This window comes from Pteropus medius, unplaced genomic scaffold (genome assembly GCF_902729225.1).
Source record: "Pteropus medius unplaced genomic scaffold, Ma_sr-lr_union100, whole genome shotgun sequence".
NCBI lineage: Eukaryota > Metazoa > Chordata > Mammalia > Chiroptera > Pteropodidae > Pteropus > Pteropus medius.
The window spans coordinates 2,434,923-2,452,453 of NW_024353908.1; the positions used below are offsets into that span (position 1 = coordinate 2,434,923).

The window sequence follows — 17,531 nt, forward strand, 5'->3', positions numbered from 1 at the left end:
CCTGTATTCATCCAGCAATCTCGGATGCCAAACACAGCTATCCTGGGCAGACTAGTAGTATCTTATTCTTTTTCCTCTTCTTGCCCAGGACACTGTCATGAGGAGAATGCACAGCCATGCTGATCTAAGGACCTGCTCCTGGTGTAGCAATAGAATCTTCACCTGGTACCACCGCTGTGCCTGGCCAACCTTGCCTGTACCCAATGATCACCTTTACCGCAGAGCATGCCTGTGCCACATCCTGTGATTTACCCTCGGAGCATCCTTAGCCTCCCTCCCAAGGATTTTCTGAGAAACTCTTGTCTAGGGCACAATATGTTGATTTTTAAAATCACATAAATGAATAGCTTAATTGATAATGCAAAACATTGGAGCAGATATTTGCAGAAGTCTTTATGGAGCTCATTCCTGAGCTTCTGATTCTTTCTAATGGACTGTTGCTATCTCAAATCCCTGCAAAAGACATGTTTTATTGATAATCCTAACCTAATCTATTCATTTGACATCTTTGTTACTCAAATGGTTTATCTTAAAGTTAATTCCATAAATGACTGGCAGGACAAAAATTAAGAGATTCGGACCCTTTTGCTAGACCAAGTTGATAGTTAAAAGAATAAGTGGTTACTGCCTGTAGCAACCTAGAAAACCATGGTAAAATGCTATTCCCCAAAGTTTTGAACCCTTTTTCTTATCCCCTCTTAATTCCCATAATGACCAATTCCTCGGTAACCTAGAAACAGCTATTCTGAACACTTAAAGGAGAATACTAAAAATTTTTATACCTAAGTAAAGATTGTGAGATGGGAGCAATGGTTAAAAATAAGACACAAATGTGTCACATTTCTGAGGTTAAAGACAAATTAATTGGCCTTGCTTTACCTCAGGAAAAATTCAAATCTTTCTGAATAACTAATTCTGTAGTGTTTTCTGAGATTTAGATTATGCTTTTTAAGTTAATTTGGAAGCTAGAATTTACTTCTAGAAAAAATACAAATGACTTAGAAAGTTCATTCACCTAGGATCCCACTACTATTTGTCTGGAGGATATTATCACTTCCTAGAAAAACAATGTGCCCTAAAAAATTTAAAACATGTAATCTAAATGTTATCAGTTCAGTTTTTCTCCAGAAAATTCGATGTATATTTTTTCCAAGATGAAAGTTAAGTTACTGTATTTACGATTGAAAAATAAAACTATTTGTTTATAACTGGAAGTTAATTTTTTTTACCTTTTCATTTTATTTTCTCCAGGTACATTTGGCATTAGCGTCTGAAACTAATTAACCCAGAAGATCAAAATGATCCTCAACTCTTCCACTGACGATGGTATTAAAAGAATCCAAGATGACTGTCCCAAAGCTGGAAGGCACAATTACATATTTGTCATGATCCCTACTTTATACAGTATCATTTTTGTGGTGGGAATATTTGGAAACAGCTTGGTGGTGATTGTCATTTACTTTTACATGAAACTGAAGACTGTGGCCAGTATTTTTCTTTTGAATTTAGCACTGGCCGATTTATGCTTTTTGCTGACTTTGCCACTGTGGGCTGTCTACACTGCTATGGAATATCGCTGGCCCTTTGGCAATTACCTGTGTAAGATCGCTTCAGCCAGTGTCAGTTTCAACCTCTATGCCAGTGTGTTTCTACTCACTTGTCTAAGCATTGATCGCTATCTGGCTATCGTTCACCCAATGAAGTCTCGCCTTCGGCGAACAATGCTCGTAGCCAAAGTCACCTGCTTCATTATTTGGCTACTGGCTGGCTTGGCGAGTTTGCCAACTATAATCCATCGAAATGTGTATTTCATCGAAAACACCAATATCACAGTCTGTGCTTTCCATTATGAATTCCAAAATTCAACCCTCCCCATAGGTCTGGGCCTAACCAAGAATATACTGGGTTTCTTGTTTCCTTTTCTCATTATTCTTACAAGTTATACTCTTATTTGGAAGACCCTGAAGAAGGCTTATGAAATTCAGAAGAACAAGCCAAGAAATGATGATATTTTCAAGATAATCATGGCAATTGTGCTTTTCTTTTTCTTTTCCTGGGTTCCCCACCAAATATTCACTTTCTTGGATGTACTGATTCAGCTGGGCGTCATACATGACTGTAAAATTGCAGATATTGTTGATACTGCCATGCCCATCACTATTTGCATAGCTTATTTTAACAATTGTCTGAATCCTCTTTTCTATGGCTTCCTTGGGAAAAAATTTAAAAAATATTTTCTTCAGCTTCTGAAATACATCCCCCCAAAGGCCAAATCTCACTCAAGCCTAACAACAAAAATGAGCACACTTTCCTACCGCCCCTCAGATAATGGAAGCTTATCCATCAAAAAGCCTGCCCTGTATGTCGAGGTTGAGTAACACACCTGAAACCTGTCTGTGAACTAATTTTGTGAAAAAGGAGCAAGAGAAACATTCCTTTACAGCACTTCACTACCAAATAAGCATCAGCTACTTTTCAGAAATTTGAGAGTGGATTACGTGGACTGAACTGACTTTTCTAAAGCTCTGAACAAAAGCTTTTTTCTTTGCAACAAAACAAAGCAAAGCCACGTTTTGCCACATTTTGCATTAGATAAATGATGGCTGCTCAAAAAACGTCAGAAATTGGATAGATGTGTTGATTTGGAAAATTTTACTGGCAGAAATGTCATCTCGCTAGTCCTCTTATGTTATTTTTGATTTCCACATAAAGGTATTTAGAATATGTTAAACCTTTAGGGGAGCAACAGGAGATCAGTGCTCAAGATTGCTCTCCCCAGTTTCCAAAGGGCAGGGCAGCTTTTGTACCTATTTAGCTATTAGCAACTGTGGTCCACTTGCACCTGCTACTATACATGTTGTACAAAGACTTGCCAAGCAGTGGTTGTCGACTTTCCCAAACTTGTGAAATTCAACCAATGTCTTATTCACACTGCCAAAACATGCCAGCTCAGGCTCATTTGTATAATGATGTTACTAAAGTCATGTATAAAAGTTAAACTACTCGTGAAGGTGTTACTCTGGTCCCAGGTAGTAGTGTCTTCCTAGTCATATTAGTTTTATTTCATATGTGAGAAGTACATATATTTTGTGGTAAAAAGATTATATATCATAGAGTATACCTTACTGTTTTAAAAAGTGTATGTTCTATCTATATATGTATATGTATATCTATATCTCTAAACTGTTAGTTGGTTCAAATCTGGTAAAGATATATTTACCTTAAAATAAAATAATTTTCTTGTATTTAATCTTTATTATTTAAATGGATGCTGACTTTTTTTTTGGATCAACAATTGGTTAGCTTTATTTAAACTGACACTTTATAGATTTTTCACACCAAACGTTTGTTTCCAAATGAAAAACATACCTAAACTCTACCATTTAAGTGTAATTTGATTAACTTTACAAGGACTGAGTCCTCCATAAAACACTCCTTAACATCACATTTTGATCACCAATGTAGTAAATTTGTATTGATGTATACCTTTAATTCTTCCTCAGAAGGTAGATATGAAGTTAAATACCATCTGAAAAGAGGTTTTAAAAGTTCTCTTTATCCCATTGTATGGTTTTAAGAAAAAATGGTTAAGATATTTTTAAAGTTCAATATTACAATTGAATATGAAAAGTGTTACTAAATGAGGTTCAACAAAAAACATGTCTTTAAGAAAATAATGTGCATTTATAAACATATAAAATAAGACCTTCATTAATCAAATTCTGGTCAAATTTGCTATTTATATTTCTGGTTAAATGAGAGATTTTCTGTTAGTGCCAAACTTTTTATTATTTTTTTAAGTTTATTGGGGTAACATTGGTTAATACTATTATATAATTTTCAGGTGTATTTTGTAATTTCACATCTATATATTCTATTTTATGATTACCACCCAGAGTCCAATTTCCTTCAGCTACCATATATTGGATCCCCTTTACCCACTTCACCCTTCACCAAACCCCCTTATTTTTAAAACAAGACAATTGTGAATGAGCACAAACATATTTCAATTTAAATTTTGATTCAACTGATGTTTTAATACTGTTAGTTATAGATTTTATATCCTGCCATTGAAATAATAAAGAATACATTTTATTCCACTGCACATGGAACAAATGCATCATTTTAAATTTTCCCAAGTTTTTCATGCAAGAAAGAAAAAAACTCGTTCCTTCTAACACTGAAATAAAACATTATTTTACATTTCTAATAATAGGATTTTTCTAATTACATAGATCATTGTAAGAAATTTAGAAGATATAGGGAAGCATAAGAAATATGTTTAGCTCTTTCACTCAGAAATAATCATTTTTAACACTTGGATGCATCTTCTTCTATTTTTTTTGTATTCATTATACACACATATATAAACCATATTAGAGTCATAATGTGTTTAGTACTTTTTAGACAGATTTTTCACTTAATGCCATAGCATAGTACATTGCTATATCATTAAATATTTTTCTAAAAAATTTTAATAATTGCATAACATTACAAAATACTGACACATCCTAATATAGTAAGCTAGCCCTAAATTGAATCGTTTAGTTTTTCTCATTATTTTAGTATCATAAATGGCACAGTGGTGGACATTCAAGTACATGAATTTGATAAATTACTCATTGTACACTCCTAAAAGTGTACGTTTTTAATATTCTTAATACATATTGCCAAATATTTTCCAGGAAATTTGTAACAATTTATAATACCAACTATGTATGAACTATGTATGAACATATTTCACCACAGCTTCAGCAGCATGGGATATTTACTAGATTTAAGCAGAAAAGGAAATTTTACTGTAAAGATCCAGGTGCCACAAGCAGGGATGAAACTGCCCTGAAGAATGTGCTGTAGCATTCCTGCTCCCCTGGGCAATTGCCTCATTCTTCTCCCTAGAGGCCTTCACCGCTCCTGGAGTCCATGCAACCAGTCCAAGGTGCTCAGCAGGCTCAATAAACGGTGGCCAAAGGATTGGGGTGGTGTATAACATAGCCAATGGGAAGTGTGGGCAAGGGGGGCCATTCAGAGAGGCCTTGGTGGGCTGGGCAGAATATCCACAAAGTTGCCTATTACATCACATTCTCAGGTATAGAGTTCTTTTGTAAATATATGCAGTTATATGTGCCTCTTATTTTCATTTTGTATTGTTTTTAATTTTACTAATATAATGCCAGCCACTAACTCCAAATGTCTTTTATATTTTCGCAGAGGATAACCTGTAAAAAACAAATTCTAGCTCATCTCAAATTATAGTATAAACTACCCTATTTGAAATCTCTCCAAGTCAGTTTTATAAGTTTTTGTTTTTTTTTTTATTCAACTGTCATTCTGTCATTTTAATCCAAGTGATTACAAGTACTTTAAACTTGCTGAACTATTTGATAAGTTACAGTTGATGAGATTTCTGGTAAATAATTATATTTAGATACCCTCTATCTCTAACTGGTGAGAATAACATGCTCCAAGCCTTATTTTTATTTTGATTTCATCAAATTATGATTTTTTTTCTCCATCCCATTTTGTGAAGTAGATATTGATAACTTCAATGATTAATCTTGTTTTTTTCAGTGAGACCAACTTAATGTTGAAGTTGAGATTCTATTTACCAAAATTATAGGATGAGATGCCATGTTTTATTCTTCATGAACATATTTAGAGGTTAGGTGGTCTCCTTATTTGGGAGAATAATTTTAAAATTTATGCAGAAAGGAATATTTACCATAAAGATCTAGGTGCCCAACAGAACTCAATAGCAACAGTCTAGGTGCCCAACAGAACTCAATACCAATTTACAGTCCGATTCTTGTTTTCCCCATAAAAGATTTGTCTTCAGTCAGTGATTCATTAACTCATGGATTCTATACATTTTGTATTGTTTACCAACTCTGTGCTGCGGGGCTGGACTTATGTAACAGATAGCTTAGAACAAATGCTAAATATTTCTATCAGCTAAAGTGGGCAGTATGAAAGAGAGCACAGTGAGAAGTAGCTTGCCTGCCACACCATGGAAAGGTTCACAGAGGTTTGATACCATGAATTCTCAGTTTTGTAACTCTATACACTGGGGCAATTTTTTTTTCCAGCAATATATGCCAACATGGGGAACCAGAGAGGAGAAAATAGACTCAGACCACAAAAGTGGTGAGTGAAGAAAATGCATCCCAGGGAATTTTGGATACTGGTATGAAGGGTAAAGCTTCCTGAGTGTAGAATCAATCAGGAGCACATGAGATAGAGACTGGAGAGTGAATAGAGGTCATACACTGCTTTAACGGCCAGGTTGCAAACCTTATAAGAGAGCTTCATACAGATGTTTAAGGTCCAATGATGGCCTTGTTGAAGCCACTGAACCCAGACCAACCAGAAGAAGAAAGAACCTAAATATCAGAGAGAGAGAAGCAAGCTATAAATAGTAGACTGAATAATACTGGGTAAGATTCAACTGTATGATATTTATATATTTCAGATGCATGTTGGGAGAGAAAAGGTTCTCTGTAAAACCATGCTGGAGGCTTTGATGAGACTGAGGAATATAAAGAGAATAAGGAAATAGAAGAGGTGGAATACTTGAACTAATAATTGGAGAATCAGATTTTCCAAATTTAAAAATTTGATTGAATCAGTTAAAATATATCTGTGACTATATCCACTCTTGTCTAATATATTCGCATAGTGAACACTTGTGGAACCATCTGTGCAGTGACTCTTATTATGAGAATTTACCACCTCGACCAAGGACAGGACCACATTTTCCTACCTTACCCTATCCTCAGGCCACAGTAAATTGGTCTAGACTTGAAGTGGACCAATCACAGTTTTTTTTAATTTTTTTAAGTTAACAATAACAAATGAAGTTAACACTAAAGGCAAGAGCCCTAGCAATGTTAGAGTCCTTAATTCTGCTTATGTCTGATGCCCAGCTGTATCCCTGACCACCTCATTCTTTGAAACAAGCATTTAAGTCTCTAATCAAGGGACTTTGAAACAAGCATTTAAGTCTCTAATCAATAAAATGATCTACAGCTGAAATCTGCATGTATTTCTTCCTGCTTGACCGATAACTTCCCTTCTGAAGTGGCAAGTACATCATTCATTGGACACTCAACAGGATGATACCAGTCTAGGTCCAAAACTATCTTGTCTCCATCTTAATAGGAAGTCATATAAACTGTGTCTTTCATGTGTCTTATTAAGAGAGGGTGATGACCAGGACATCCAGTAATACATGTTAGAGAAGAAGAGGTGTGGTGATAGAGAAGGACCTGTAGTTGGGTGGGACGAAGAGTACTAGACTACCTACTATTGTAAATTATTGTAAACTGAGCTCTCCCCTTGAGGTGGCACACTGATAAAACACTCTTCTCTTGCCCAAGAAATTATAATAAATATTATTTGGACCATGAAGTAGTAAGTAAGGAAAAGAAGTGAGCATCCTGCACAACTTGAGAGCTCAAATGCATGGCCTGTAGCTTCCTGGACCCTTCCTTCTCTCTGTGACCTAGATGTTCTCTAGATCTCACAGAGCCTGACAAGAGGCCTTTGTTCAACAAGTCTACTCACCTTACTTGAGAAATGAGTTACTGAGGTCCAAAAACTGAATTTTCACAATCAGAAAGAGCCAGAATTAGATTATCTCTTTTTTCAAAAGACAATAACTTAGAATGAGAAGATTTAGCTTAATAATTAGTTCAAATTACTTATACACAAAGAAACTTGGTATAATAACCCTCTAAGAATTTAAATATCTTGAGAGTTGTCCTTCAAGCAGCATAATAGGAAAATATTTATGTGCACAAGAGATATAAATTTGATGAATAAATGATGTTTATTTTGAAACTATTAAAAGCCAGTTTACTATTATGATTACTTTGCTTCACATTCAAAATGATGATGAACCATATATGCCCCGGGTCTGTTTCTTGATTCTTTCCATGTCTTTTAAAGCTTCTTTTGAAAAACTGAACAGGATGAGAAATATGAATTCTTCCTGAATATCTCATTGAGTTGGAAAAATCTCATGGAACTTCTTTTCCAAGCCTGATGAAGTTCTGCTATGACATACTGGCAAACACAGATACTAAATGATAATTTTCACAAAATAAACTTCAGTTCTCCAAAGCGGCAAATAGCAGGCTGGATGATGTTAACCAACAAGGAGAAGCCCTCATAGAGTTCACCATAGAAGAGAGCATCACACATGCAAACTCCTGAGCAGATGTGCTGTGAATCAGCCAGCACTATGTCATGAAAGAATCCCCAGACGTAGATTCATTTTGACTGGTGGCATTCTCTTGGCTATTGCTATGACAGAGAAGTAGTACTGAATGGACACAAAGCAAAGTATATTAGCCAGAGAATATCAGGGCAATTCTCTAAAGCTGAATCTCAATTTCAATCATTGGATAAATGCAACAACAACAACAACACACACAGAGAAAAACCCTTTCACTAATGATATCACCTTTATAGCTATTCTTTGAGGCCCCCTATCTGTTCCATCTTCTTCTAGAAATAGCCCCCTATTTCTACTTGGGTGCCTACCCCTTCCCATACTCAGTGCAGAATCTGGATAGGGCTCTACTCCCATTGCCAACATATCCAACAGGGGATGTGAGAAGATCTAAGCAAACTGACCCATCATATTCCCCTGACTGTAATGAAATGTACACATAATTTAAATGAACCCAATTAAGGTGAATCTTCTGATTTTACCAGGAATTACCAGACAAAATGTTTGTTCTTTCTCATTATATACAATCTAAGTAGATATGAAGGGCAGTTGCAGCCATTTAGTTACTCCAAAGGGGGAAGCTGGAATTTCCTGGAGTTTTAACAGGGAGCATGAGAAAAAGGCTAACATATGAAACCAATAAAAGGCTGGACAAGAAATGGAGAGGAACCACGTCCTTAGGACACTGAGAACTGACTCTCTGTGCCAGGAGTTAGGACTATCCTCCAGACTTACTTTTTTTCTCATGCCAGTTGAGGCTAGGTTTCCTGTCAAAATTTTCCACTGAAATCCAATCTTTACCAAAATCATTATAGCTACCATTTATCAAATTCATATTATAGGACAGTCACAGAGTTATCTGCTTATATGGACTATATTATTTAATCCTCGCAATAACCAGTCTTATTTAATCAGTCCAAGATAACTTGACTGGCAAGTACTAGAGCTGAAATTTGAACCCAAGCATTCCTATTCACAATCTGTGCTTCTACTTGCTAAACTTTGTTTCCCTCCTTAAAAAGCATCACAAAATGTGAATCATGTAGGTACTTCCAAAATACTGTCTATGTCTAGTTGCTCAAAATCAACATGAGTAGTATTTTACTTTGCCTTAAACCCATATGTACTGGGTTTCAAGCTCAAATTTCAACAGTCTTTGTTCTTGAAAGTTGGGCTCTTTAATAGAAAGTTCTAATTGACCTCACATAGCATAGCACTAAATTTTACATTTATTGTAATTTGATTTTGGATGAGCTTGTATTGGGTCTAGCAAATAAACAGGCTATGACTGCTAACTGTCACAGTAATTAGTTCAGTACTTTAGTTCTTTCTGCAGCCAAGATTTACTAAATAAAGGGGGGGAGGAAATTCCTAAATTAATTTTCATGTTAAATTTTACCTTCATACAACCTAATGGAATGAAGTTCTTTTGAAAAGATATTATAGAGAAACTACATTATATTCCGAGACAGATTTCCTTGTAAGGTATACAGTTAAAATTTATATATATATATATATATATATATATATATATATCTGGAATATATATATATCTGGAATAATGAAAACAGAATTTATATATATATACATATATATATAATGAAAACAGAATAATGAAAACAAAATTTATATATATATATCTGGAATATATATATATAGATAGATATATATATAGATATATATAGATATATATATGGAATAATGAAAACAGAAATGTGATTTATTTCAACTCTGTCAGGAGACTAGGAGGAAAAAAGTGATAAGATCACAGCCATGAGTCCTGAGGACAGTTCTAGCAGCATCATTGCTAATCACCAAAAAATGGATGCTACTCAAAGACAGTGAGAGGTAAGAAGGAAGTTGTGACAGAACAGGAAAAACATGCTCGCCACTTCACCTTTTGCTTCTGGCTGCAGAACAGGTAGAAAGAAGTAGGTGAACATAAGACATTAAAAAAAAAAAAAAAAAAGATGATTCATCCATGGCTGAGGGAATGACCATAATATGGTGAAACTTCTAGCAGCCAAGATAAATCAGGAAGCAGTGAGGAAGCCTATCATGATAGGAAAGTTAGACATATCAGCGGGGACAATTTAGCCCCCCAGGGGATATTTGGAAATGTATTGGAGACATTTTCAGTTGTCACAACTTGATGGAGGATACTACTACTGGTATCCAGTGGGTAGAGGCCAGGGATGCTGCTAAACATCATACAATGCACAGGACAATACCGCACAAAAAGGAAATGTCATTAGTGCCAAAGTTGAAAATCCCTGGGCTTGAGAAGAAGGGGAAGAGCACCATTTAAGCAGTGTGAATTAGTGGCCATGCATGGTGAGAAATAAGAAAGTGCTGGTCTCTAAGTTTCATGACCCATAAAATACCTTTTCCCCAGTCTTTTCTATGCTTTCACTCACCTTCTCCAGTTGCGCTGCATGTGAACTTCATCCAGATAATCTATTTTATGAAAAAAAAAAAATGTATAAAAAAGAGTGGTGTCATTTCTGAGAACAAGTAGGCAAATCTATTAAGCTAGTACAAAAATCTGTATATTTAAATTCACTCATGCATGTCAGGAAAAAAGCAGCTGGTAGCATGACGTAAAGTCAAATGATTGCACCCTTATTTCCATGGGAGACAAGATGAAGGTGTTGGTCCCACTGAGCAGCTAATCCTCAGAGAAGATACTAAGTCCAGAAATGAAACACATGGGCATGGCGGTACAGCTGGCAGCTCCACCAGGACACTCTGTAGTATTTTTAACATTTGATGTTATTCTAGTGAAAATTTTTATTGAACGAAATCAAAGGTGTATTTTATTCTTACTCTATTTCCATAGAGGATTTGAGCAGCTTCCAATGAAGTACATTAAACAGTAATACAATAGAAATAAAAAATAAGGTCCACAGAAAAAAAAAAGAAACAAACCTCTGATGATGCAGACTATAAGAGTTTTTGTGACTAAGAAAAATATTAGGTTTTGTTCTTCTTGAAACTGGGATGAAAAGATGAACATCACAACATCTTCAGTTCTTTTTATCAAAATAATAGCAGACCAGATTCCCCGATGGAGCAGAATCTTCTTGACACTCAGTTCCAAAGGGAATTTCTCACATAGGATTGTGGATAGAGGTGTAGTCACATAATGGGTCATTTTTAAACAATATTTTTCATTTAGGCCTGATCGTATCAGTAATGTTCTTCTAGAAAAACCAAGAGCATGACACTACCAATTCAATAAAGGTAATAATGTGAGGGTGTCCAGTACTGTGGTATGAGAGCCATCGAATGGTGTACTTGATAGGAGTAGTATCATATTTGTGATGTCAGTGGAGACCTTTGGGTCCATTGAAACCTAAACAAGATCGACTCAGACTCCTTGAGAAAATCCAAGATCTCCAGAATTTTCTGAAGAAGGCTGAGAAGTTTACATTTCCAAGATCTTATTCTGTTTATCCCAGTTCCGTTTAGAGATCATCTCACTATTCCACACAGGCTGTAGGGTGGAATACACCCTTGTTCCATGTGATATGGGCATGAAACAGTTTCAATCGCTCACACTCACACTCACACAGACACACACACACACACACACACACACACACACACACACACTCATAGGTATTAAAGGATATTCTTGATTCAAAAAGTCCTCTATCTCTCTTACATTTCTCCCTAAACTCCATTTAGTCTCCACTTTTACACCATCCCACACATAATCCCCTTCCTTCTCTGCATCCTTTCCTCTTTTACCACGACTTCCATTAGGGAAGAAAACCCACATTCTCTTCTTTTCTCACATAAAGCGAACTAGCCATTCATCCCATTAGTTTTCCCCCTGGTGAATATCAACCATACCTGAGGCAGAAACTCATCTTCTCCCCCAGACTGTCAGGATATTTTCTTAGAAAAATTCCAGTGCATACACTAGTAAAGTATTGTTGACTTCCAGTCAAGATGACATAGTAGGTAGATACTGTACTAGTCTCCTCTCATGACTACATCAAAATTACAACTAAACTACAAAACAACCATCATTGGGAGTCACCTGAGTTCTGGCTGAACAGAAATTCTACAACTGTGGACATACATAAGAAGTCACTTAGAGTCTGGTAGGAGGGGCAAAAGAATGAGCTGGTCCCACAACTGCATGAAGCAGTTGAGAATGGAGAGGGATATCTCCACTATGGAGGTGCCCCTGGAGGGGTCCTAGCCTCTCACTGGGCTCTCCATTCCAGGGTTCCAGTACCAGAAAGAGAAGTCCCCACAACTTCTGGCTGTGAAAACCATCAGAAATGGTGGCTAATTGAGATGTTCCTCTTGAAGTACCCATGCAAGGTCTCATTTACTGACAGGCTCACCGGCTCTGAGGTCTAGCTCTGGGGAAGCTGCTCAAAAAACACCAGGGACATCAGGAGAGAAAATGAGTGGTCTGGATTCAGGGTAAGGGCTGGAGGGGGGGTTTCTCCCAGAGAGAAGTGCTGGTAGAATCCACTGTTTCTATCTTGAGGCATCCCTATTTTCAGTAGCAGATGCAGGTGGCAACCATATCTGAGTCTCCATCGACCTGGCTAACTCTGGTTGCCCTACCCTGGTGATTCACAAAGACCCCATCCCCCACAACTTATGGGCCCACTCAAGCTGCCTCCAGTGGCTGGCTTTTCCAAAAAATGGCCTGTCTTGCCTCATGCTGCAGACTTTCCTAAAATCTCTCAAGGTCTTACAAAATCCAAACAAGCAGCATCTGGCCTTAGCATGCCCTGTACCTCTTGCTGAGCAGCCTTAAGCCTGGTACTAGTGGCAGCTGGCCTAGGTTTGCAACTTGACCTCTGGAGGAACCTCTAAGCCCAGCACAGGTGGCAGCCATTTGTGGATTGCTTAGTGACTCTTGCCAAGGCATTGGGCAGTGCATAGGCTACAGCTGAACTTGGCCTGTGGTGGGGCCCTTCCCAAGAGGCCCTGGGACTAGCACTCCCAGTAACTGGCTTCAAACTGAGCTGGAGTACCACCTGGGGCTGCATTTGAAGATAACACATCCAAAGGGCAGACTGGGCAGGCACCAAAGCCCTGCTAAAGTGAATCCTGCTCTATAGGGTCCACCCCTCACTGGCCACTCCTCAAAAAAATCAGACCAAAGTCAATTTCCCCCACTGACGTGCAAATAGCAACTAAGGTTCAACTACAACAGGTTGTCTGTAGGGTACACACAACCCACACAAGGGACACAACTGGAGCACATGGCCCAGGTAACTAGGGTCCCACAGGACACCTACTACATAAGGCCACTCTATTACTCTATTACAACTGGGAGACACAGCAACCCTATCTAATACATAAAAACAAACACAGGTAGGCAGACAAAATGTGGGAGAGGGGACAAAGAAATATTTCCCAAATGAAAAAAAACAGAGCAAAGGTCCAGAAAAAGAATTAAACAAAATAGAGACAAGCAATCTATGAGGTGCAAAGTTCAAAACACCAGTTAAAGGATACTCAATGAACTTAGGGGAAGAGTAGAGAAATTCAGTGAGAACTTTAACAAAGAGATAGAAAACAAAGAAACAAACAAAAAAAACTGGCCAGAAATGAAAAATACTATAACTGAAATGAAGACTACATTAGAGGGAATCAACAGTTAGATTAGATGAAGCAGAAGATCAAATAAGCAATTTAGAAGAGAAGGTAGCAGAAAACACCCAATCAGAACAGCAATAAAAAAAAAAAAGAATTAAAAAAAATGAGAATAGTTTAAGGAGTCTGTGAGACAACATCTAGTATACCAATATTCATATCATAGGGGTACCAGAAAAAGAAGAGAAAAAGGAAGGAATTAAAAACCTATTTGAAGAAATAATGACAGAAAACTTCCCTAACCTAGCAAAGGAAATGGACATACAAGCCTAAGAAGCACAGAGTCCCAAACAAGATGAATTCAAAGAGGCCCACACCAAGACACATCATAATTAAAATGCCAAAAGTTAAGACAGAGTAAATCTTCAAAATAGCAAGAGAAAAGCAAATACTTACAAAGAAGCTCCCATAAAATTGTCATGTAAGCGTTCGACAGAAATTTTGCAGTCTAGAAGAGATTTGGCATCATATATTCAAAGTGATGAAAAGCCAAGACCTATAACCAAGATTACTCTACCGAGCAATGCTATCATTTAGAGTCCAAGGACAGGTGAAGATCTTCCCAGACAAGAAGAAGCTAAAAGAGTTTTCACCACCAAACCAGAATTACAAGAAATGTAGAGGGATTTTTTTAAGAAGAAGATAAAAAATATGAATAATGGTAATAATGGCAAAATATGAATAAATGGTAATAACTACATATCTATTGACAATTACTTTAAATGTGAATGGATTAAATGCTCCAATCAAAAGATAGAGTGGCTGAATGGATAAGAAAACAAGACCTTTACATACGCTGCCTACACAAGACTCATTTCAGATCAAAAGACAGACATAGACTGAAAGTAAAGGGATGGTAAAAGATATTTCATGAAAATGGAAGTGAGGGAAAAAAAAAAGCTGGTATAGCCATACTTATACCAGACAAAATAGACTTTAAAACAAAGGCTATAACAAGACACAAAGAAGGACCCAGTAATCCCACTTCTGGGTATTTGTCCAAAGAAATCCAAAATATTACTTTGAAGGGACATTTGCATCCATATGTTCATTGCAGCATAATTTACAATAGCCAAGATATGAAGGCAACCTGGGTGTCCATTAGCAGATGAGTGGATAAAGTGATGGTATATATACACAATGAAATATTCCTCAGCCATAAAAAAATAATAAAATCTTGCCATCTGCAACATGAATGAACCTAGAAGTTATTGTGTTGAGTAGAGTAAGTCAAACAGAGAAAGACAAATGCCATATGGTTTCACTTACATGTGGAATCTGAAGAACAAAATAAATAAACAGAAACGAACTCATAGATACAGAGAATATTTTGAGAGTTGCCAGATTGGAGGAGGGTTGGGGGGATTGGTGAAAAAAGAGGAAGAGATTAAGAAGTACAAATTGGTAGTTACAAAATAGTCATGGAGATATAAAGTATAGCCATAAGAATATAGTCAATAATATTATAATAACTATGTATGGTGTCAGGTGGTACCAGACTTATTGGGTAATCACACTGTAAGTTATATAAATGTCTAACCGCTATGTTGTACTCCAAACTAATGTAATATTGTATACTAACTATAATTCAAAAATTAAAAAATTAGTTAAAAAATTGTTCACCCTGTTACTGACAAGTCCCACTTTCAAGTAGTAGTACCAGTCCTAATGGAAGAAAGCAGTAAAATTTCTTATGGAATGGAGGTCTCATTGTTTGATATATTCAGGATTCATGCCCCACCAGTCCTCATGTTTCTCTATAAATCTGATGTCATTTCCTGCTGTTCCTACTTGCCAGGGACTATCCATTGCTTCGTGCATGCTTTGTGCCCCATGATCTATGTGGATATCCACTCATGAAGGCACACTCATGAGGTTCATCCAATGGATTTTGAAGTGGAAACACCTCTTCGATCTTTTTTCTCCTTATGTTCATTTAACAAATCACAGCATTTAGTTTTTAAGTTTTCATATTCTACAGTTGTTTGAAAAATTTAAAACAATATCATTTTTATTTTAAAACATAAGTCATTAGGCAGCTAATACTTAGAAGTACTCATTCTAAGTAATCATTTTCTCCATTTACCACATGCAAGCATAAAAATAATTGATGTTTCTCATGTAACCTCGCATTTAAAAATATACAGGTGGCAGGTGATTAAGTTTACTGAAGTTAAAGATTAATTTTTGTCCCCTTGAACTATATGTCCTTTTATAATCTTCTTGGCTAATCTCTTACTTACCTAATTCCTAACTTTTATACATCTTTCTTCTCCTGCCCCTTATATAGATGGGTTTTAGTTCCTTCAGGACGATTCTAATGAAGTTTCATGTGTTATCAATTTTAGGAAAGAAAACGTCATTGGATATGTTCTTCTGCAACCCTCTAGTTTTACAGATGATGACAACAAAGCCCTGAAAGGTGGACTAAGCTCTCCTGGAGGCTTTCTGCTTTAACACAGGACAATGCCTCACAAGGAAGGAACTTCAGAGGTGGAATTTCAACTCTTAAATATCAGACAGAGGGGAGAGAACTTTGGAGTAGAAGATGTTTCTAGGACTCAAAATTACACCATAGGTCAACGGCTGATAATAGAAAAAGGCAATTAGAGGAGATGGCAAGTAACCCCCCTAGGGAATCTGGGAAAAGGGGAGAAGGGGAAAGTGGGTTTGCAGGTACTTAGGAAGAAGAAGCTTAGTTTCATGTGGAAGCTGCTTTAATAAGCAGAACAGCTCAGTAGCAGCTTGTCCTCATTAGTTCTTCATAGTGAAAACTTCCGCATGCCCTCAGCGGTCATGACTTCCAGCTCCTGAGACACTGAGCCTGCAAAGCAAAGGACCGATGTCAGGGAGGAATCCAATCCTGCTTCAGAAGAGTTATCTTCTACAGCAGTGCTTCTCAAACTTAAAGGTGAGAATCCAGTACAGAAGATCAGAGTTCAGCCACAGTTTGAACTCAAATCTCCCACTTCTTAGGTATGTAAGCCACAAGCTCTCACCTAGGAAGCACTTCCTATATGTGAGAGTTGTACTAAAATGAACCTTTAGGAGCTTTTGCTCAGAATTTGACTTCTGTTACTTTTGACATGGTGACTATTTATGAAATATCATTTAGGCTGCTTGAGAACAATAATAACAGAAACTCGAAACACTAAAGCATTCGAATCAGAAAGCACTTCCAAACCACAAACCAAAGTTGCTACAGCTGCTCTCACATTGAATCTAGGGTTTCTCTAATACTAATCTGAGTCATCAAACATCTCTGAAGTGTCTCTGGTTCTGGCTTTGCCATTTAATTTGGTATTGCTTTGAGAAATAAGTTGCAATTTCTTGCCTGTTAAATGACAATGCACAGATTTCATGTAGATTCTAAGACTTGGTATGTGCAGCAATGCACAGTGTCAGACCGATTGTCTATTTAAAGATGGAGAGAGAGAGCCTTTATATCTCTTTCAGGATTTTATCTTCTCTCAAATGCATATGGATGCACAGCAAGCAGCAATACCACGCTTCCCTGGTCATTGAATATCCTGCATCATACTTCTTAATTAAAACCAGCATCACAAATATGATTGCTTAAGTGCCAAAAACCTGGCTCGCTTAATGGCCAATCAGAGAACTACATGATCATTAAATTCATTTGGAACCACTTTCTTTTTTTCCTGAG

At 36.8% G+C, this 17,531-nt stretch overlaps 1 protein-coding gene across 3 annotated transcripts in view; it reads left to right on the forward strand.

The window, feature by feature from the left end:
• AGTR1 (angiotensin II receptor type 1) overlaps positions 1 to 3,256 on the forward strand; it is a 45,561-nt gene extending 42,305 nt beyond the window's left edge. For all 3 annotated transcript variants that reach the window (XM_039851639.1, XM_039851638.1, XM_039851640.1), the window contains one exon: positions 1,252 to 3,256. In XM_039851639.1, coding sequence (XP_039707573.1) covers positions 1,299 to 2,378 — 1,080 coding nt within the window. In that variant the 5' untranslated portion in view covers positions 1,252 to 1,298 and the 3' untranslated portion in view covers positions 2,379 to 3,256. The remainder of the gene's footprint in view (positions 1 to 1,251) is intronic.
• The last annotated feature ends 14,275 nt before the right edge of the window (positions 3,257 to 17,531 follow it).